Raw genomic sequence first — 19,096 nt, forward strand, 5'->3', positions numbered from 1 at the left:
GTGAACTAAATAAAACAAAGTGCAATAAAGAATTAAAATTGATTAAATATCCAGCAAACATCAAGGTTTATGCAGGTGCCAGTCTGAGTTCACTTCTATACCTCTTTAAGAGACTGCACATTTACCTCTATAGTTCACTTAATAAGAATAGGTACTTGTTTGAATAGCCTCAGTTCATTCGTTACAAGATTCTTAATTACCATACAACATGATATTTACTAAGAAACAAAACCATCTTAAAAGAGTTTAGAAGTACTTTTAAAATACAATTTCAGAAAGCATTTTGTTTGATTTAATTGACCTTCAGATTTCAATTAGTTTTTTTTGAATATCCCAGTTAATCAAAGTTTTACCTTCTTTGAACTAAATTTGATCATTCTTCTACATATCCACTGTGTCCTTACTGTGTGCAGAGATGGGCACAATCAAGGTAAAGTGTCCCTCTAATCCCAAAGTTCTTATTTTCCTTAACACCACCATATTTTCCCTCTGAATAATTTGGATATTCAAGCAAAAAATAGTTTAATTTAATTTTTATTTGTTTTGTTAATTAAGACTATATTAAATTACATAGAAATTAGCTGATTTGAACATTTATTTTTAATTTTGCAATTATGGCTTATTAAATGTAACTTTTTGCTAATCTAGTTATTTTTTAAATTTCTTTTTAATAATAGTTGACATACAGTGTTAAATTATTTTCTGGTGTACACCAGAGTAATTCAACATATATACCTTGAAAAATGATCTCTACAATAGGTCTACTACCCCCTGACACTGTACATAGTTATACTGATATTAATGACTCTGTTCCCTATGTGGTACATTATATCCCCATGATTTATTTTATAACTGGATGTTTGTAGTTCTTAATACCCCTTCCCTTTTCTGCTCAACCTCCTACCCTCTACCTTTCTGACAACCATCAGTTTGTTCTCTGTATCTATGAGTTTGTTTCTTTTTCATTTGTTTTGTTTTTTAGGTTCCACATAAAAGTAAAATCACATGGTATTTGTCTTTTTTGTCCAACTTATTTCACTTAACATAATACTCTCTAGCTCCATCCTTGTCATAATCACAGATTTCATTCCTTTTTTATGGCTAACTAATATTCTATTGAATGTAATTTGTTTTACACTTGCAAGATCAAGGACAAATTAAAGAGAAAATCATAGATAATTTAGGTCAACAAAGAACTTGGGCAGGACAATGTATATATTGTTTTTCTTTGTGAAAGTGGTCACTAGCACAGTGTTTGGCATGTAATGCAGTCAATAATCATCTGTAGAATAAATTTGTGAAAAAAAAGAATTTGAAACATAGATAAAAGTTCTTTATGAACATTTTAATAATTGGTTCTGTGGTAGTGGCCAATGGAGGTAGGGCAATGAGGTGGTGGAGGTCTTGATTTCAATAGGTTATTTGAAATTTGATTCACCTGTGCACTTCACAGCTTAACTGTAGAAAAACTTCTTTGTATTAACTTCACTTTTCCTAGGGAAATAATGCAGTTCTGTTATTTAAAAAGTACTATTTTGCTGAAGGACTTCTTATAATTCAAAGGAGGTTTTAAAAGTAGCCCAGAAAACTTACTATCCAAAATGTGTCATAGTAAATGTACATGCATTTAAATTCCTGTAGCTGGGACCTATGCTGCTTACTGACTCTGCTGTAAGGATGCTCTGCTCGGGGTCACGATCTTGTCTGAACAAGAACTCACAGGAGCAGTCAGTCCCTCAAGAAGAAACTAGATCTCCTGATGAAAAAACTTCCTACAATGTTCGTTTCAAATGGTTCTGTTCCATTATAGCTGGAGGAATTTTTCAGACAAAACAATAAATTAGAAGTCAATTAAGAAAGCCAAAACAGTCTGACCACCATACTCCCGTCTTCATGTGGGATTTAGAAGGACTGAGTGACTGCTAGTAGTGTGTGGTCCTCAGGTTCTGAACACTTCAACCCCGTATGACAATTAGGTGACCCTGGAAAAATCTAGAGCCTGAACAGCCATCTTTTCTCTTAAGAAAGATCTTCAGAACATGAATCTTGAGGATGAAAAGAGAAAGTTTTTAGATGAAATAATTTTAGTGGGTGGAATCAGTGGGCTCTCACTCATGTGAAGACTCTTACGGTGGAATTGCTATAGGTTTCATTCAATGTGGTGTGTGTGTGTGTGTGTGTGTGTGTGTGTGTGTGTGTGCCACACCAATAAAAATGACATGCTTTTTCTTTATTTTCTTTGACAATGTCAGGGGGAAAAATAGGTTACATAAATGCAGGACATTTAAACCTACCTGTAAAAATTGGATAAAGCAATCACAGCTATCTCTATTTTAGGAAAATGGATCTCTGGGAAACAGTAGTAGAAGTCAGGTCAAGGTATAATGTATTATATACTTTTAAAATGTATTCCGAGAAAAAAAGTGTTAGCCACAATAAATATACCTGCTACTTTTAAAAATGAAATCCCTCACACCTTTCTAATGCCTATCCTTTTATGTAGCAGATAACATTCTATAGCCTTTATTTTGAAATAAAGCTTTGGGATTATCTAATTGAATGAAAGAGCATTCGAGCCCTTTTAAGAGCTAGGCACCTGTAGACAAATGTAGATTTTATTTGTAAGCAAGTCTTTTTTAATTAAAAAAATAATAGAAGCAATAAATGAGCTCTTCTAGAGTGATGTCAGCACAGCACCCTTGGCCTAGACATAGGCTGCAGATTGTGGGATGAGAGAAGAACACCTGCTTCCGTCTGCTAGAGATCAAATCCAGAGAATCACAGTAGCCTTGTGGACGTTCCAGATAGATAGTTGCATAGCTCCCAAACAAAAAGCTTTATTGATTGAATTACACTTGAGTGGAAAATGTCACACATACAGTAAATGTGCTGTTGGAGATGCTCTGGAACTATTTTTTTCTGTTGTCAGTGTTTTGCACAAACAACATTCCATGTGGCCGTATCCACAGATCTGTGTAGATTGCCTTGCAGTGTTTAGACTTTCAGACTGGTATTGTGATCTACACTGCAGAAAAAAGTTTGGGGTAATTAGAAAAATCAAGGACTTTGAATTCCAGGGTAGAACCTCTTGGTCTGACATAGAAAAAGTGTATCATATACAGCAGGTCTTCAGATAACATCGCTTTGTTCCGTGTTGTGTCATTATAACATTGACGAGGAAAAAATATTGAATCCTGGCCAGTGTCACTCTGTGTGGTGTCTGCCATTGTCCCATGTCTGTGTGGGTTTTTTCTGGGGATCCTAGTTCCCCCTGGATCCCAAAGATATGCACGTGAGGTGAACTGGTGTGTCTAATTGTCCCTGGTTGCCCTTGACCCTGAACTACAATAAGTGGGTTGGAAGGGAATTCTCTTACTTGTTTTCATTAATCTTTCTTAAATGTCTGTATAGCTCACATTTCTTTTCATGCTTAGTATTAGAAGGATTTGGTTCTTTATTTAGAAGTTTGTGATGTTTTTGTGATGAGAAAGTATGCCATAGGCACGTAACTTGTGTTTATAGCAATTAACCTATGGCAACATTGGTTTCCTTGCATTCCCTCTCACTTAAGTTCTCATTGTCCAAGAACCTATTGACAACATTAAGTGAGGACTACTGTACATATATTTAGTGTTTTTATATATAGGCATCAGATATTTGGTATTTCCAAGCCCAGGAATTCTGTACAAATGGCGCTCCCTGAAATTGTGAAACCTGGTGGTCTGGTTCAGCATAGGAATTCTAATGCTTTTGGGGGTTGTGGACTCATGTTTGATGAAAGCTACAGATCTTTTCCCTAGAAAAATATTTTGGTTCTCCACTATCCCTATGCATGTAAGGATTGTGAATATAAGGAATCTAAAGCTAAGTTCTCATTTGGTGGAATTGGTCATTGATCACATGTTTGTTTGACTCCATGCTCAGCCTCTTCCCCCATACCATAATCCTTCTGTTTCTACAACGAAGCCATTGTCGAGCTCACGCTGGCCTACTTTGTCAGCCTCATCTCTTGCTCCTTCTCCCGTGCATCCTGAGTAGACGTCACACTGCATTACTCACAGTAGTGTCATGCTGACCTGTGAACACGCTTTTCCTGCTGCTCTCTGAACATCCCTCATCACCTGCCTCACTACCTCAAGACTCAGCTTAAAGGTCACCTTTTTTAGGAAGACTTTCCAGCCCTCTTTCCCGCAACTTCCATCCTCTTAGATCCCCCTCCTTTACACTATCATTGTACTCTCTGCATTCCACAGTCATAATTCTATTTACCAAGCTGCACTGTAATGGATGCCAACTTGTCTACTTTTTCTACTATTTCAAGGGCAGATATTGTGTGTGTGTGTGTGTGTGTGTGTGGTTGTGTGTGTGTGTGAGAGAGAGAGAGAGAGAGAGAGAGAGAGAGAGAGAGGGAGAGAGAGATTTGGCTGAAGTATTGCTAGTGATTCAAAAAAGTAATTTTTTCTTCCCAGCATCAGATATAGGCTCTTGTATCACAGTGTGAAGATATATTTTTCTCCTAAAGAAATCTAACACATGCAATATTAATAGAGCCATATGCTAGCCTTCTCTCAGTACTATGGATACCACTGATAACACTGAAAAATGTATGTTTGTTTCAAAGGAATAACATGACCCCATTTCTCTGATCATAAATTCATGTTTTACTAGGCAATTGTTCCTTAGCAATACAGTTCTATTTTCTTGATGGCTTAAGAAGAGAACATCTTATAAGTTAATTTTTAACTACAATTTTCAAAGTAATTTAAAAGCAGTAACAGAATTTGAATATAATAAGAATTCCTGCTATCTTTTATATGTATTGATATATATTGATATTATTTTACTAAGTACATTATAAACAGAAATCAGCATTACAGAGATGAATAAAGACTGTTAAACAAGCAAGTATTTCTTAATAAAAGAGAATATAGGAGGGCAGGGGTTGACGGAATTCTTGTTTTTTCCTTTATAGTACAAGACCTCATTTTATCACACACTGAAAGTATTATTGCTACTTAAATGTCTGTTTCTTCCCCAGGCCAAATTTACAGATGACTGCAAGTTCAGGGAGCGATTTCAAGAAAACAGCTACAACACCTATGCCTCGGCAATACATAGAACTGAAAACACGGGGCGCGAGTGGTACGTGGCCCTGAACAAGAGAGGGAAAGCGAAACGGGGCTGCAGCCCCAGGGTGAAACCCCAGCACATCTCCACCCACTTCCTGCCAAGGTTCAAGCAGTCTGAGCAGCCAGAACTCTCTTTCACAGTGACTGTTCCTGAGAAGAAGAAGCCACCCAATCCCGTCAAGCCAAAGGTCCCGACCCTGACTGCGCCCAGGAAGAGTCCCAACACAGTGAAATACAGACTCAAGTTTCGTTTTGGATAATGTTCCTCTTGGCCTTGTGAGAAGCCACAGGCCCCCCTCAGGAGTTTCCACAGGTGTCTTTACAGCTCTGGAGAAAAATGTGGACACGGCTTCAGCTCCACTACACCGCAGGGAAGTCAGGCCATTTGTTTCAGTGGGACTGAAACAAAAATGTTTGCTGGCTGGAACTGAACTGGAATTCTTTGTACGGATACAGGGAGCACACTGCCTCAGTTCAGCAAGACAGGAAGCTTTTTGCTTTATGCTTAGTGCATACTAGGACTCTGTTTTCAAGAAGTTAAACAGTGTGGACGATGTATTTTTCTGACTTTTACAGATCAACCCAAAAGAACATACATGACATGTGTTTATTTTGTTTGTTTGTGTGTGTTGTTGTTTTTTCGGTTTCTAAAGAATATTTTGATGCAGATAAAATATTTTATTAACTTTTGTTTTTTGTGTTTTTTTTTAAAAAGTACCTCTGCATTGAGCATATTTTCTTACTTTTATTATTTTAATTAATGTGACATAAACAACCATTTTAATGAATTATAAGTGTGTTTATAGCCCATATGTAACGTGAATTTCTTTTCCATTTTCCTTATTCACTGCACTTTTTATTTTTATTATATATTTTTATCATACCTCAGATAATGTAAATTTAGTTCTACATCTTAAAATGTTTAAATTTTCTTCAGTACACCAAAGCCTCAGCTTGGGTTTGTGTGTGTGTGTGTGTGTGTCTTTGTGTCTGTGTGTGTGTGTGTGCGCGAGTATATGCATTCATGACATGTGGAGTCGTTCCCCTTTTGTGGCGGGGCTATAATGGGTTAGAATAGTTGGAGATAAAGAAGAGGATTAGAGGTACAAGTATACTAAGTTTGCAGCATTTATTGAGATCTAATTCTGCCCTGACTTCATTTCTCCTTTCATCTACTCCCTGCCCTCATTCTTGAGCAGCTGGAGGAAAACATTTTATTCTGTCCATCAAGCATACACTATGAAACCGGAGTACTTAAAACACCTCCTCTATGACCCTCTGCCGTCCCCACTGTATAGATCCACGGGGAGCAACCCACTTACCGGAAACACAGGGAGAACTGAAGGAGATGAATCGTGTGACAGTTATTCAGGTCCAGTCTCATCGTCAAAAATATTCGTATTACTCAGTAGAACACTTTTTAAGTTTCCTATCCTAATGGAAATAATTCCAGTGAATAGATTTGCTCTTTTATAAGGAAAATTTCTGATGTATATTTTTAAAAAGCCAGCTGTGTGATATGGGGAACTTAATTTGGGAATTTGATAAATTGAAAAACGGCATTTAATTGTCAAGCCAAATACTGAATGTTGGGCATAAATCAGAAAATTTGGCTTAAGAGAGTTTACATATTTATTTATTTTCTTAGGTAATCATTTTTATGGAGTTCTATTGTATACAAGTGTTTATCTTCCAAAATATTGCAATAAAAAGGTATAGCTATTGTTTAGAAGTATGTCTTTCATAGAAAGAGCAAGAGTTCACAGGAGGTTTGTGGTTTCTATTTAAGCATGCTTCTTTTCTTTTAAAGAATACTGATAATCTTTCTAAAAAACAAAGTATACTTTATTTTGGTGCACAAATGCAAAGTGGAAACTTGTCAAAATTGAACTTACTACAATTTAAGCAGCTTGCTTTGTTTTAATAAAAACAAACTATACCCACATATGTGTAATATACATAATTATATACAAAATCCATCCATCAACTAAAACATCATGCATATACTCTAGTATAGTGTTTTATTATAAAGCCAATAATCTAATTGAACATTCTCTGAATTTAATGCATGATTTTAAAAAATATAAAATGAATTACCAAACTTTATGTTAAAATTCTCCTGGGTTAATGAAACAATGGACATTTGCAAACAAAGATATGTCCAACTCTTATCCAATTTCCATATCACTTTATATCACAGTAGTATAAAGCTAAATATAATACTCTAGTTTATTCCAATGTATTGTTAAGAATTGTGCACTGTATATAAAGTTCTTAGTACACATAAAAATTAAAGTTGTAGAGCAGGAGAACAGCAGACAAGATGATATTAATGATGATTAATAACCAAGTAAATTAATGCAAGGCATATATTTCATTAGGCTAATGTTGCTGATAGTTTGTGTTAACTAAAAAATAATAGCTTATCTTGTACCCCTAGTTTGATTTGATTAGTAAATGAAGGTTAAAGTAAGATAGCTACCACATATATATTATGCAAGTCAGGACTCATTCATTTCAAAATTTAGCACCAAGCTAAAAATTTAAAAAAGCACCTTTAAATTATACTTACCTTTAATTTACTGGCCATACATAATTACATTTAATTAAAGCTCACTGAAGCAAAAAGTACCTAAATTAATTAATTGAATGAACTCATCATGTACAGAAAACATGTAGAAATATGATTCCTTACTAATAACTAGAACTTTCTAAGGGGGTCCGTATGTGGTTTTTCATGAGTTTTTAAAGTAACTGGACCTATCTGACATCAAATAAAGTTGTTTAATTGTGATTATGTTCATCTAAAAATGTCAGTGAATTTTACATTAAAATTTAAGTACCTAATTTGCCTAGAATATTGATGAGAGACACCTTCACACTGATATTTCAATTTAATTATATTATGTTTAAGTTATGATATTCTTTATTTGGAACATCAGTAAAGGCAAGTAAGATTTTTAATAAGATATATAACACTGTGGTTTTTATTTCACAAAATATACCATCCCTTCCTTCTACTAATTTGAGAGTGTGGATACGTAAAAATTACCTTTGTTCTTCTAGCTGTGTTATAGAGGCCTAGCAGTTCAAAATCATGTGACAACAATAGAGGATCCTAACAAAAGTTATTTCCGAATTTAACAATCATATCATCTTAGATGCTTTTATTTCATGTGATTGAAAATAAAACCATAAATCTGATCGATAAATTTCTATAAAATGATCTTGAAATAAAAACTTGAACAATTTTCTTACTTTAACATTTTTTTAGTCTTCCAAAGGAAACAGTAACTAAGCTATGACTTCACACATTTTCAATAACAAAATGAAAATATTGCACTAAGCCCAAACTTGAATTCTGGCCCCATTTTTACACTTGCAGAAAGCTGCACAGTAAGTTTGAAAAATAAAAGCAATATTATAGAAATGACTGTAATGCGAAGCAAACAAAAATAACTCATCAAAGGAAATCTTTAATATTTACTTCATTGCTACATTTAAATTTTAATAATGTAAAATCAATTTTAAGCCAATTGATCTTTTAAAAAATTTTGAAAGAAACTCTTAGATAAATAAACATGCCCCATATTTTCTTTTTTAAAAGTCAGTCCAATTGCGCTGACCAGTGTTTGAAATAAGATTATCAGATGATGCCAAAACCGGTTTGGCTCAGTGGATAGAGCGTCGGCCTGCGGACTGAAGGGTCCCAGGTTCGATTCCGATCAAGGGCATGTGCCTGGGTTGCGGGCACATCCCCAGTGGGGGATGTGCAGGAGGCAGCTGGTCGATGTTTCTCTCTCATCGATGTTTCTAGCTCTCTATCTCTCTCCCTTCCTCTCTGTAAAAAAATCAATAAAAATATATTTAAAAAAAAAAGATTATCAGATGATTAGGTGTCGAAGAAGTTACCTCCTACAACTTACTCTCTGGGAGGAAAGGGAGGAGAACCCAGCCTGAGCTGAGTCAGTGGGGCCATTTTAACATCTAAGAATCATATGCAACATTCAGACAGACCATAGGACAACTAAGCTACAAGTCATCCATCAGTATTTCAGCAATTTTATGTAATATAAATATTAGATTGGATATCAAGAGCCCTTACTTTTTATTTTATTGTGTTGTGTCCTGGCTCTGCCATATAATTATCACAAGTCATCTTTTAGGTCTTGCTTTGTCCTTCACCATATGATCTCCAATGTCAATTCCAGCTTTGAATCAATGACAGCATAAGTCCCGAGTCTCAAAATGTTGAGGTATCCAAAAAAGGACATTATTGTCTTCAGGTGAAACTGGATAACCACACACACACACACACACAAAATGTCAATGAAGGTCCTAACATATTTGTAAAGCCTTGTCTTAGATTTTAAAAAATTAGGTAAGAGTGAGATTATATCAAAAGATTTTAAAAATGAGGCCCAATTCCCAGCTTAGCATTTTATGAGGGACTTAATATATTTGAATTAATCAGGAGGGGAATGGTCAGAGTAATGTCGTTATTGATAAGAGTTCTAGAACCTTAGTTAAACATGAAAGATTTGACCATCTCTATTTTGACTGAGATCCCACTCTATCCATAAGCCTCCTAGAAATTCGTGAAGAAATATCAGTAATCTCATCTTGACACACTCCAAATAAGGATAGCTAGTAACATAACTTTCCACCACCCTTTCCACCCTTCCCTTCCCTTTCTGATAATTCAGTATTTTCTGAGTTCTTGCTCTGCACAAGGCACTCAGCTAGTGAAACATTCCTTGATTTCCTCAGAACTTGTTCACTCCATTTCTTGTGCATGTTAACATCAATGTACTCTCAGATTTTGAAATTCCAGAGGAAATATAGCTGTCCTCACCTCATTGCACATTGCCCAAACCAGGCTCAAGCTAATAAAAGGGACTTATGACATGCTCTTCCCTGATAGTAATTTTGAATGTATTCCTCTGACTTAAACACTCTGTGGCGGTATTGGATACGCTCCTAATTCACAGAACTGGGTCTGTAGTTATACTCATACGTCCCTAGAATATTTTCGGTGCTCCAAAATGCTTATAGGATGGCTATTGGCGCTGAATAAAACTCATTTGAAGATGATGATTAAGACTAAGAGAATTTCATGTAAGATATGAAATGGCTCCTACAACAAGAATAAGAACACCAGGTAACCTCGTCACTATATTTGGACTTCTCAAATGCAAATCCTGAGTCCAAACTAAAAATTTCAGGCACTCATATTTTTGGAAGCTGCATTTAAGTATTCATAAATTAGTCAGCATATGAAACCTCGATTTCATTGTCAATCTTAAAAATAAGTGACTATGCAAATCCTGATGATTTTGTCATTTGTAAGCCAAACGAGAAGTCCAGTGGGATGTCGGTAGATCTGAATGGGAAAGTGAAGACATTTCTTTTTGGTCATATTTTTCTAGATGTGTTTTTTCCTTTTTTTCAGATACACTCTCTCAGGGAAGACTGCCTCTTTCTGTACCCTACAGAGAGATTAGTGAATGCATAATCACACAGTAACAGGTCCGGTTCCTAGGCGTTTCTCATTAAATTCTCTGTCATTCCCTCTGTGGGAAACTGGGAAACTTATCAGATTTTCATTCAGGGAGGTGAATTTCTGCTGAGGAGGCAACACAATGGCTTTTACTCTCCGAAGTGCAATTACAGCTGCTTTCCCAACAGTGCTTCCTTTTACCATAGGGCTCTCTCTGTAGGATGTATGTGTTCCATAACCTGACACAGCTTATATATTCACATTTTTAAAAGTTCACTAGTTGTCGTACATTCTGCTCAAAAAAGAGACCCTGAGAGTAAGCGGAATTGTTAATTGTACTAGAATATTAAATGTACCAGAAGACTATACAAAGACCTCCCTAACAGTCGCCATGCAAATGGAGCACGGGAGAGAATGGGTTTCAATTTTAAAAACAAAAAAGCTCCATGAAAGCTGGACATTCTCAGTCTTTTACTTGTTTTTCTCTTTTGCATAAGTGTGCACTACAAAGGAGTAAAACGTTTTCAATTTAAGTAATGAAAGAATAAGTCATCACAGTGCCAACTATAAATCCCCACGGAGGCCTGCATTTCTTGCAAATTATGATTAGCGGGGTAAGTCATGCCCATTTATGTTGCTACCTTAGTTGTATCACTGGGTAATAAAATTGGGTCAGCCTGAGTAAGAGTTTGTTTTCACCTTAGAAATCACGTTGCTTAAGATCCTCAGCTTTTACCAATGATGAGCAAGAGACCAGATGAGAAAAAGACACATATTCCAGCTTGCTGGCACAGAGCACAAACCACAAGATCTCTGTACGAGTCAAGGGAGTTTAATGTTTAATGATTCAACACAGTGTAGCAAATTCCAAGGAGCCTACACAAACTGAAAGAATTATGATTTCTTGGTTGCTAATAATTTATGGCAGAAATCTCTAATAAATGTCTAATAAAAACATTTAGTGTTTACTTAACCCCTTACAGTATAGTGGTGCTGTGCTGGGACCTGGGAATGGAAATAAACATGGCACCTGTTTGAGGGAAAACTTACATTCTTGCTTATATTATCAGAGATGTGGATCATATCTTTTGAGTGTTATATACAGTTCTCAGTTAAAATGACACTTAATCTTCCCAAAGGAATTTAATGTCAGGATAGTATTTGCAGCAATAGACCCAAAAGCTTAAATTTGGTTAGATTATATACTGTGGACGTGCTTCACAAATTCCCTTGGCGCTCCCTTTGGGAAGTTATGGCATACTTTCCATTGGTTAACCAAATGCAAAATTATTCTGGTCTCATTAAAAGATAATTAGGGGCCCAATAGAACATAGAAAAAAAGTATGTAGGATATTCTAGGGAGACTTCAAATTCTGTTAACCAATACTCACTTGATAGCTGGGATTGGAAGATCAATGGCCATCTAATTTCAGAGTTGCTCAGAAATGGAAAAACTGATGTGTGCTTCTCAGTCTGATTTATTTCTCAAGACAAAGATGTCTACAGGATAGAAAAAATTGTGTGGATTGAAAAATTAAGATGTGAATTTAGCTCTCTATCTGCTTGCAGAAAGCTGTAATGTTGTTAACAATTTAGCTCTTTGAAAAAAATAAAATAAAATACAACCTCCCACTGTTGGTCTTAAACAAAGGACGATATCAGACTCCTTGGAGAACAGCTGCTGCTTTTTGGAGCTGCTAGGATTAGTGCAAACACACCTCCCCCAGGAGATTTGAGGGGGTTGGCAAATGTTGCTGTGTCTACCTTGGGTGTTACAGAAGCACACTCACCATGGTTTCAGCCAGAGTTCCTGTAACATTGGCCTGCAGTCAATAAATATTTCATGTTTCTTGCCCAAGGGCGTGCTCAGAGGACCACCCTGCAAGTGTCTGCCTCTGTAGTCACAGCTTCGTGCTGTGGGCGTAAAGGTGGGTATGGAGCCAGAGGCAGGATGTGCAGGCAGGATCCGATGTGGTTAAAGTTTGGGATCACTGGTCTGGCTGTAGGAGAACTGGAGATTTCTTCATGTCAACACTCATTCTGAAAGGAGAGGCATGTCCACCAGGGGATTATCATCAAGCATCAGTGTGACTCACTCAAAGGTTAATGGAAACATTCATAAGAGGTGAGGTTGCAGGTTAAGAGAGAACTAGAGGCCTCTTGTACTTCTCCCCAGGCTTTCAGGGCTGAGGCGAAGGAAGGAACCTTCTAAATATCCAAATGGCAGGGACCCAAGGGTAAAAGGGTGCATGTCTCATTAACTCTTTAAAACATGTCAAGACTCGTACATCAAAACAGTAATATCAATGAACTGAATGATTTGGGGTTTGATCAAGGTTGTAATTGCCTAATAAAGAGACTCAAAGACCAGAGAAGGTAGAACCAGTTTTGTATCCCAAAGAAAATGAAAGGAAAAGTGCAAATGATGTCTCACATTGATTTTTGGACCTAAAATCAGCTTTGCTCCACTGTAATGAAAGTTGGGTCTTGCTGTTTTAAATTATAATTTACATGGCTTGCTTATTTATTTCCTACTTGTGTGTTTTCCATAGAGATTGGTTGAGTGATTGGTTGAATGACTACTGTAAGCTATGCCTAATACAGTACTAAATATTGGGTACACAGAGATAAATAAGACATGGTTTCTGCCCTCAAAAAGTTTATAGTCTAGATGGGAGGATGAGCAATTAAGTAAATAAACCCCAACCCTGGCCAGTGTGGCTCAGTTGATTGGGCATTGTCCTGTGCACCAGGGGATTGCTAATTGATTCCCATCAGGGCACATGCCTGGATAGCAGGCTTGATCCCAGGTAGGGGGCATGCAGGAGGCAGCCAATCGATGTTTTACTCTCACATCAACTTTCTCTCTCCCCCTTTTCCTCCCTCCCTCTCTAAAAATAAATAAAAAATCTTTAAAAAGAAAAGGCATTATGGTCAGTAAACACTAAGGAGTACCCTGGACTGCAAAGGAAAACAGAAGGAAACAAGAAAAGTATCTAGAAAGATCTCTTTCCACATTTGGGAGGGACATATTTCAACATTCTTATGGGCATAAAGACCTTTACACTCATGAGCAATGCCAAAGTCATAAATTTCAGTGCTATTTAACCCTAAACTACTATTTTCCCAAAGTGTAATCTCTAGGCATTAATTCTTCACTCCATCATACAAGAAATTAGCTGTTGTATTTATTATACCAATGTACACACACTGTATTTTTCTAAAATTATATAGGAATGTCAATCAGTTTGTGACTTATTGCCAAGATATTGAAAGTCTTTTAAAATTAAAAGTTGATCACTCCCTTGCCCTGACCGGTTTGGCTCAGTGGCTAGAACGTCAGCCTGTGGACTCAAGGGTCCCAGGTTCGATTCCGGTCAAGAGCATGTACCTCAGTTGTGGGCACATCCCCAGTGGGGGATGTGCAGGAGGCAGCTGATCGATGTTTCTCTCTCATCGATGGTTCTAACTCTCTATCCCTCTCCCTTCCTCTCTGTAAAAAATCAATAAAATATATATATTTTTAAAAAGTTGATCACTCCCTCCTTCTTGAAATTATTAGTCCAAGTCCCACATAGTCCTGATCTTTCTGCCAGCGCAGTGGCAGCTTTCTCCATCTCTTTGCTGAGCTCCTCTTCTATCTGACCAGTAAATTGTGTAGGACTCCAGGGCTTAGCTTTAGGCTCTTTTCTATTCTCGGTCTAAACTCACTCCCTATGTGATCTCACCTCTGCTTAAACATCATCTGTATGCTGATGACTCCCAAATTTAAATCTCTAGCCTCAACCTCTCCCAGAGCTCCAGGTTCACACAATCAGCTGCCTACTCTACCGTGTTACTTGGATGTCTAACAGGAATCTCAAACCTAGCATGTCCCAAACTCACTTCTTGTTCCCAGACCGGTTAAGCTTCCTGACTTGCACAGTTTAATAAACAGTGTGATGATTTATTCAATGATGTGAGCCAAAAAACTAGGAGTCCTTCTGGTGCCTTCTCGTTCTCTCGTAACTTTTATCCAATATTCCAGTAACTCCTTTTGCCTAAACCTTCAAAATGAAACCTGCATCCTATTGCTTCTCTCTATCTTTACTCTACACCTTAGACCAAGCTACCCTCATATATAGTTTGATCTATCACTTTTTCTTCGGATAATTTTTCACATTCCTTAATTATCTTGTATACTTCTGTTTCACTGGTTTCCTCAGGGGAATGTAAATACTCTGTATCCCCCCTTTCCCCAGTAGTATGTAAGTACCTGCAGAATGCAATATTGATTGAATGAATGGATGTAGTCAGTTCTGCTACAACGTTTGTTTTGAAAACACTATATTAAAGAACAAAATTCAACTGAGTAAATTAGGAGATATAATTTGCTTTATTCAGCAGTTCATAATTTGGACAGCATCTCAACAAGCAACTAGAAAGGTGCACCAAGGGGTTGGGCAAAATGAAAGGTTTTTATGGGAAAGAAGGTGAGGAAAAGTGGTTATTAGCAACAACAACAAAAATAATAATAACACAGGAATATTTTAGGGCCCAGGCATCTTTTTTGGGGGGGTAATGGGAGAAGGAAGGGGTTTTTATCATGCAGATTGCCTCTTTTTTTCTATAAGGGACAAAGAGGGCAGATTAATTTACTGGTGCTTGACCAGAAAATTCCAGACTGGTTAATTAAAAATACATTTCTGGGAGAGGTTGAAACTGCAATTAGGTGAGATTTAAATCTAGGTTTGGTATCATGGGCTTTTAGCATAAGCACTGAGATTTTGAACCTGTGGTTTCTTTTCTTTAACAACTAATTTGTTCCAATCTAATTGATATATAAGAGAATAATTTGAGCATAAGGTGAATTTTGGGTTTATTTTGTGCAATTCCATATCTGAGAAACACTAGGTATTTCAGCTCAACCAAGTTGTATAGAAATACACAATATATACTAAACATAAAGTTTTTGGAATCAATAATTCCAGTGTGTGTGTGTATGTATGTGTGTGTGTGTATAGGGGGTTTCCACACCAACAAGCAATTCTCTGACACCAGCTGGTATATCCTACAATTCAAACTGCATCCATACATCTATATCTATCTATCTGACTATCCTATCCTATCCTATCCTATCCTATCCTATCCTATCCTATCCTATCCTATCCTATCCTATCCTTCAATGGATTATATGATGTCCTTCCACATTAGGGAGGGTGACCTTTTTTATTCAGCCTACCTATTCAAATGCTTCTCTTCCAGAAATATCATCACAGACACAACCTAAAATTATGTTTTATCAGTTATCATCCCTTAACCCAGACACGTTGACAGATAAAAGTAACCATCACAGCTGGGTTTGCTCCTGCTTCTTCTCCAGCCCTGCTTCCACATTGGCTCATTTAGAGATGAACCTTGTGTTTAGACTGTAAATGGTATCATGGAGAACTCTGTTCCTTCAGCAAAACTCTACAAACCTCTGCATGCTCCCTGTAGAAAGGCTCGAGTGGGTAGGCAGGAATAAAGTCTTCTCTACAAACAGATAGTCCTTGAAATTTTTGAACATGGTGCACTCAGAAATGACCAATTTAACAGTCACTGGGTGGAGAGGATTCCAATAAGAATTGATTAGTTTAATCATGACAGTTAATTGAATGAATAAAAAAACAACAGCAGACATTCCTTTATTTCCTTCGCTGGTGTTTGCCAACTCTCATAAGTCTTTCAACATTATTTATTACTCTGGAGTAGAAGGAGTTGATAAGATTCTTTTAATTTAGTGGTAACCAAAACCTTTAATTCTCCTACTAGATTTAAATCTTGTTTTTGATAATCATCTCCAAATAGATAACACTTCCTAATATAGCTCCTATCAATCCACTGATACATAAGCTTATTTCTCTTTTAGGACTCTTTTATTGTTTCTTAGAGTTATTTCCAAATGAAAAGAGAGAGAAAAAATCTAAAAGTTATAAACACAACCATGACAAAAAAGCAAGGCAAAGATAGAAATGTATACACCGAGATACAGAAAGCTGGACTCAATTGCTTCTAAAGCACTCTCTAAATCTAAGCTTTTAAAACATGCATAAAACTCACTAGTTAGAAGCATGTTGATTGACCAGTAGCTACATTAATTATAATTTAAGTCCTTTGTTCAAAATATCATTGAAGAAAAAAACTCTGGTAATAGCCCTCATAGGAACTGACCTTAAGATGCGCTTAAATATTTCAGCAATAAACCACACATTCAATAGTGAGGCACTCATTCAGAAAGCTTGTGATCTTGTCTCTGAGAAGGTTGAAAAGATTATTTTTCCACATATCTTGACTGGGAGAAATGAGAACACAAATGTTACCAAGAACAACAAAAAATGAGCAGCCTGCTGAATTCTATAAAAGATGGTCTGTTTTGTCTTTAAAATACAGTAGGGGGCAAAGAAAGGGGCACTTTAATAAAAATGACATGCGTATTTTTAGCAGAAGTTATGACCACTCGGGTGATTCAACATAAAATATGTCACATCCACATAATAGCTTCATGCTTGCTATTGTGCTAATTGAACTATGTACTTTTGATGCATTCCCTATTCATGTGAAAGTGTGGGGAACGAATGATGGTAGTCGACAGTCATGGCAATTGGACACAGTGAAAATCTTTCTTCTATGACTGAGTCAATCTCCTCAGTGGATTACTAAACACATTCCAGAAATCTCATAAGTTACTACTGGTCTAAAAATGGATATAATTAAAGATGAGTAAACCTACCGCAGAGATTGATGTAATCTTTTAGAGTAATTAACACAAACTATTTACAATGGACTTTTTTTTTCTACTTTTCTAAAGATTGCATATATGTTACTACAAGTTCATATGCCTTACCATTACAAAAAGTGACCCCCTCCCTCACGTACTTATACGAAACCAAGAGATGTCTGCCCTGTAACAGTTCTGAAGGGGATAGATCCAGGACTATGTAATTTTGACCAAAACCAGGCTAAGATCTGGGAATTCTTCATGAATTTCATTCATTAATGATTTATCAGGAGATATCTTTGGGGTTGGGAATACCATAATTTGGAGCAATAACTTCCAGTGCCTAAGGTCTGATAGCCCCATTGAGGTGACATTTCTTGCTATGCCTTTCCACCAGCTGCTTTTCAAGGTCAGGGGAGAGATGATTCATTCCTAAAATTCTTCTTTTCAGTTCTGACAGAGTGTTATTAAATTATAGAAAATGAGGCTTCTTTTCTTACTGTTTCCTAGTTTTCTCGTAACTCAGACACTAACTTTCCATAGTAAGACTTTCCATCATATGTGGACTTACTAAAATACCCATAAACCAAGGTAGGGCATTTCTGGATAATGTGTTCTTTCTTTTCATTCATATATAACCATTATTTCTTACACTAGATACTATGCTGAGTGCTTGCACCTTATCTCTTTAGCCCTCACAACCACTGCTTGTGAATGAGCAATTTATCCCTTTTCAGGTTGAAGAAACGAAGGCTGAGGGATTATATAAATCTCCTAGGGTCAAAAGGCAAAGCTGAGAGTCAAATTGCATTTTTGCTCCTTGTTTTCCAAGGTTTAGTTTAGTTTAGTTTATGTTCGTCCTTGAAACTCTGCTATATATTACGTCATTCAAAACCTAAACTTTTCCTTCTCTATTGAGACAGCCATGGAGAGTGCATGAATTCATGTGCTGGTGTGTATGATAGATGCACCAAGCACTGAGGGATAAAAAGAGAGGCTGAATATGGATTCCATATATTGAATCTGACCTGCCTTAGTCACCTATACATCTAGAGGGGCCCACTGATCTTCTGGTGTATTGAATTTCTTTTACTTGTTAATTCTTTGAAGAATAACACGAAATTCTTTTTCCTGTAGTTACATCCAGAATTATGCCTAGATATGCTTTGCTATCAGGAATTAAAATCACCTTTTATTTATTTTTACTTTTTTTTTTTTACATCAAAAAACCTGAAAACAAATTGTAGGTCCCAATTGTCAAAAAATCCAGGACCCAAACCGCCCTTTGAGATACCTTAGTCTCATAACTTGACCTGATCATTGCTGAGGAGTAATTTCCCTTTTTCTAAGCTGTCAAAATTCAGATGACACACCACAGATCCCTAAAGCTATGTAGGGAACTCTTCCCTTAATTCCACCCGCTTTAATTCTAAGCATCTGTAATAGTCACGGCTGGGTTCAGTGAGAGTTCTGCTTGCCATGAGCGTTGAGATCATGCCCTAAGTAATTACAGTGAGCGTGCAATGAAAATATGTGGTGAGTATAATGTCAGGAAATCATGCAAATTTTATTATCGGTGGTGAAGTGGTGGCTGGTGGAGAACTTGTCAGCATTTGCAACTTGAGGCCTCTAATTACCCTGATTTACTTGTAGTCCCATTCATAACCTGCTGCTGTGCTGTTCCTGACAGCACTTTTGCATTTTACAAGAAAGGAATAATGCCACGTA

At 36.7% G+C, this 19,096-nt stretch overlaps 1 protein-coding gene across 2 annotated transcripts in view; it reads left to right on the plus strand.

Moving 5' to 3' along the window:
- Positions 1–5,784, plus strand: part of FGF5 (fibroblast growth factor 5) — a 21,238-nt gene extending 15,454 nt beyond the window's left edge. Inside the window, exon 3 of one of the 2 annotated variants that reach the window (XM_006778187.2) lies at positions 5,039–5,784. In XM_006778187.2, coding sequence (XP_006778250.1) covers positions 5,039–5,389 — 351 coding nt within the window. In that variant the 3' untranslated portion in view covers positions 5,390–5,784. The remainder of the gene's footprint in view (positions 1–5,038) is intronic. The other variant, XM_006778188.2, reaches the window with a different exon arrangement.
- The last annotated feature ends 13,312 nt before the right edge of the window (positions 5,785–19,096 follow it).

Source organism: Myotis davidii, unplaced genomic scaffold, assembly GCF_000327345.1.
Source record: "Myotis davidii unplaced genomic scaffold, ASM32734v1 scaffold449, whole genome shotgun sequence".
NCBI lineage: Eukaryota > Metazoa > Chordata > Mammalia > Chiroptera > Vespertilionidae > Myotis > Myotis davidii.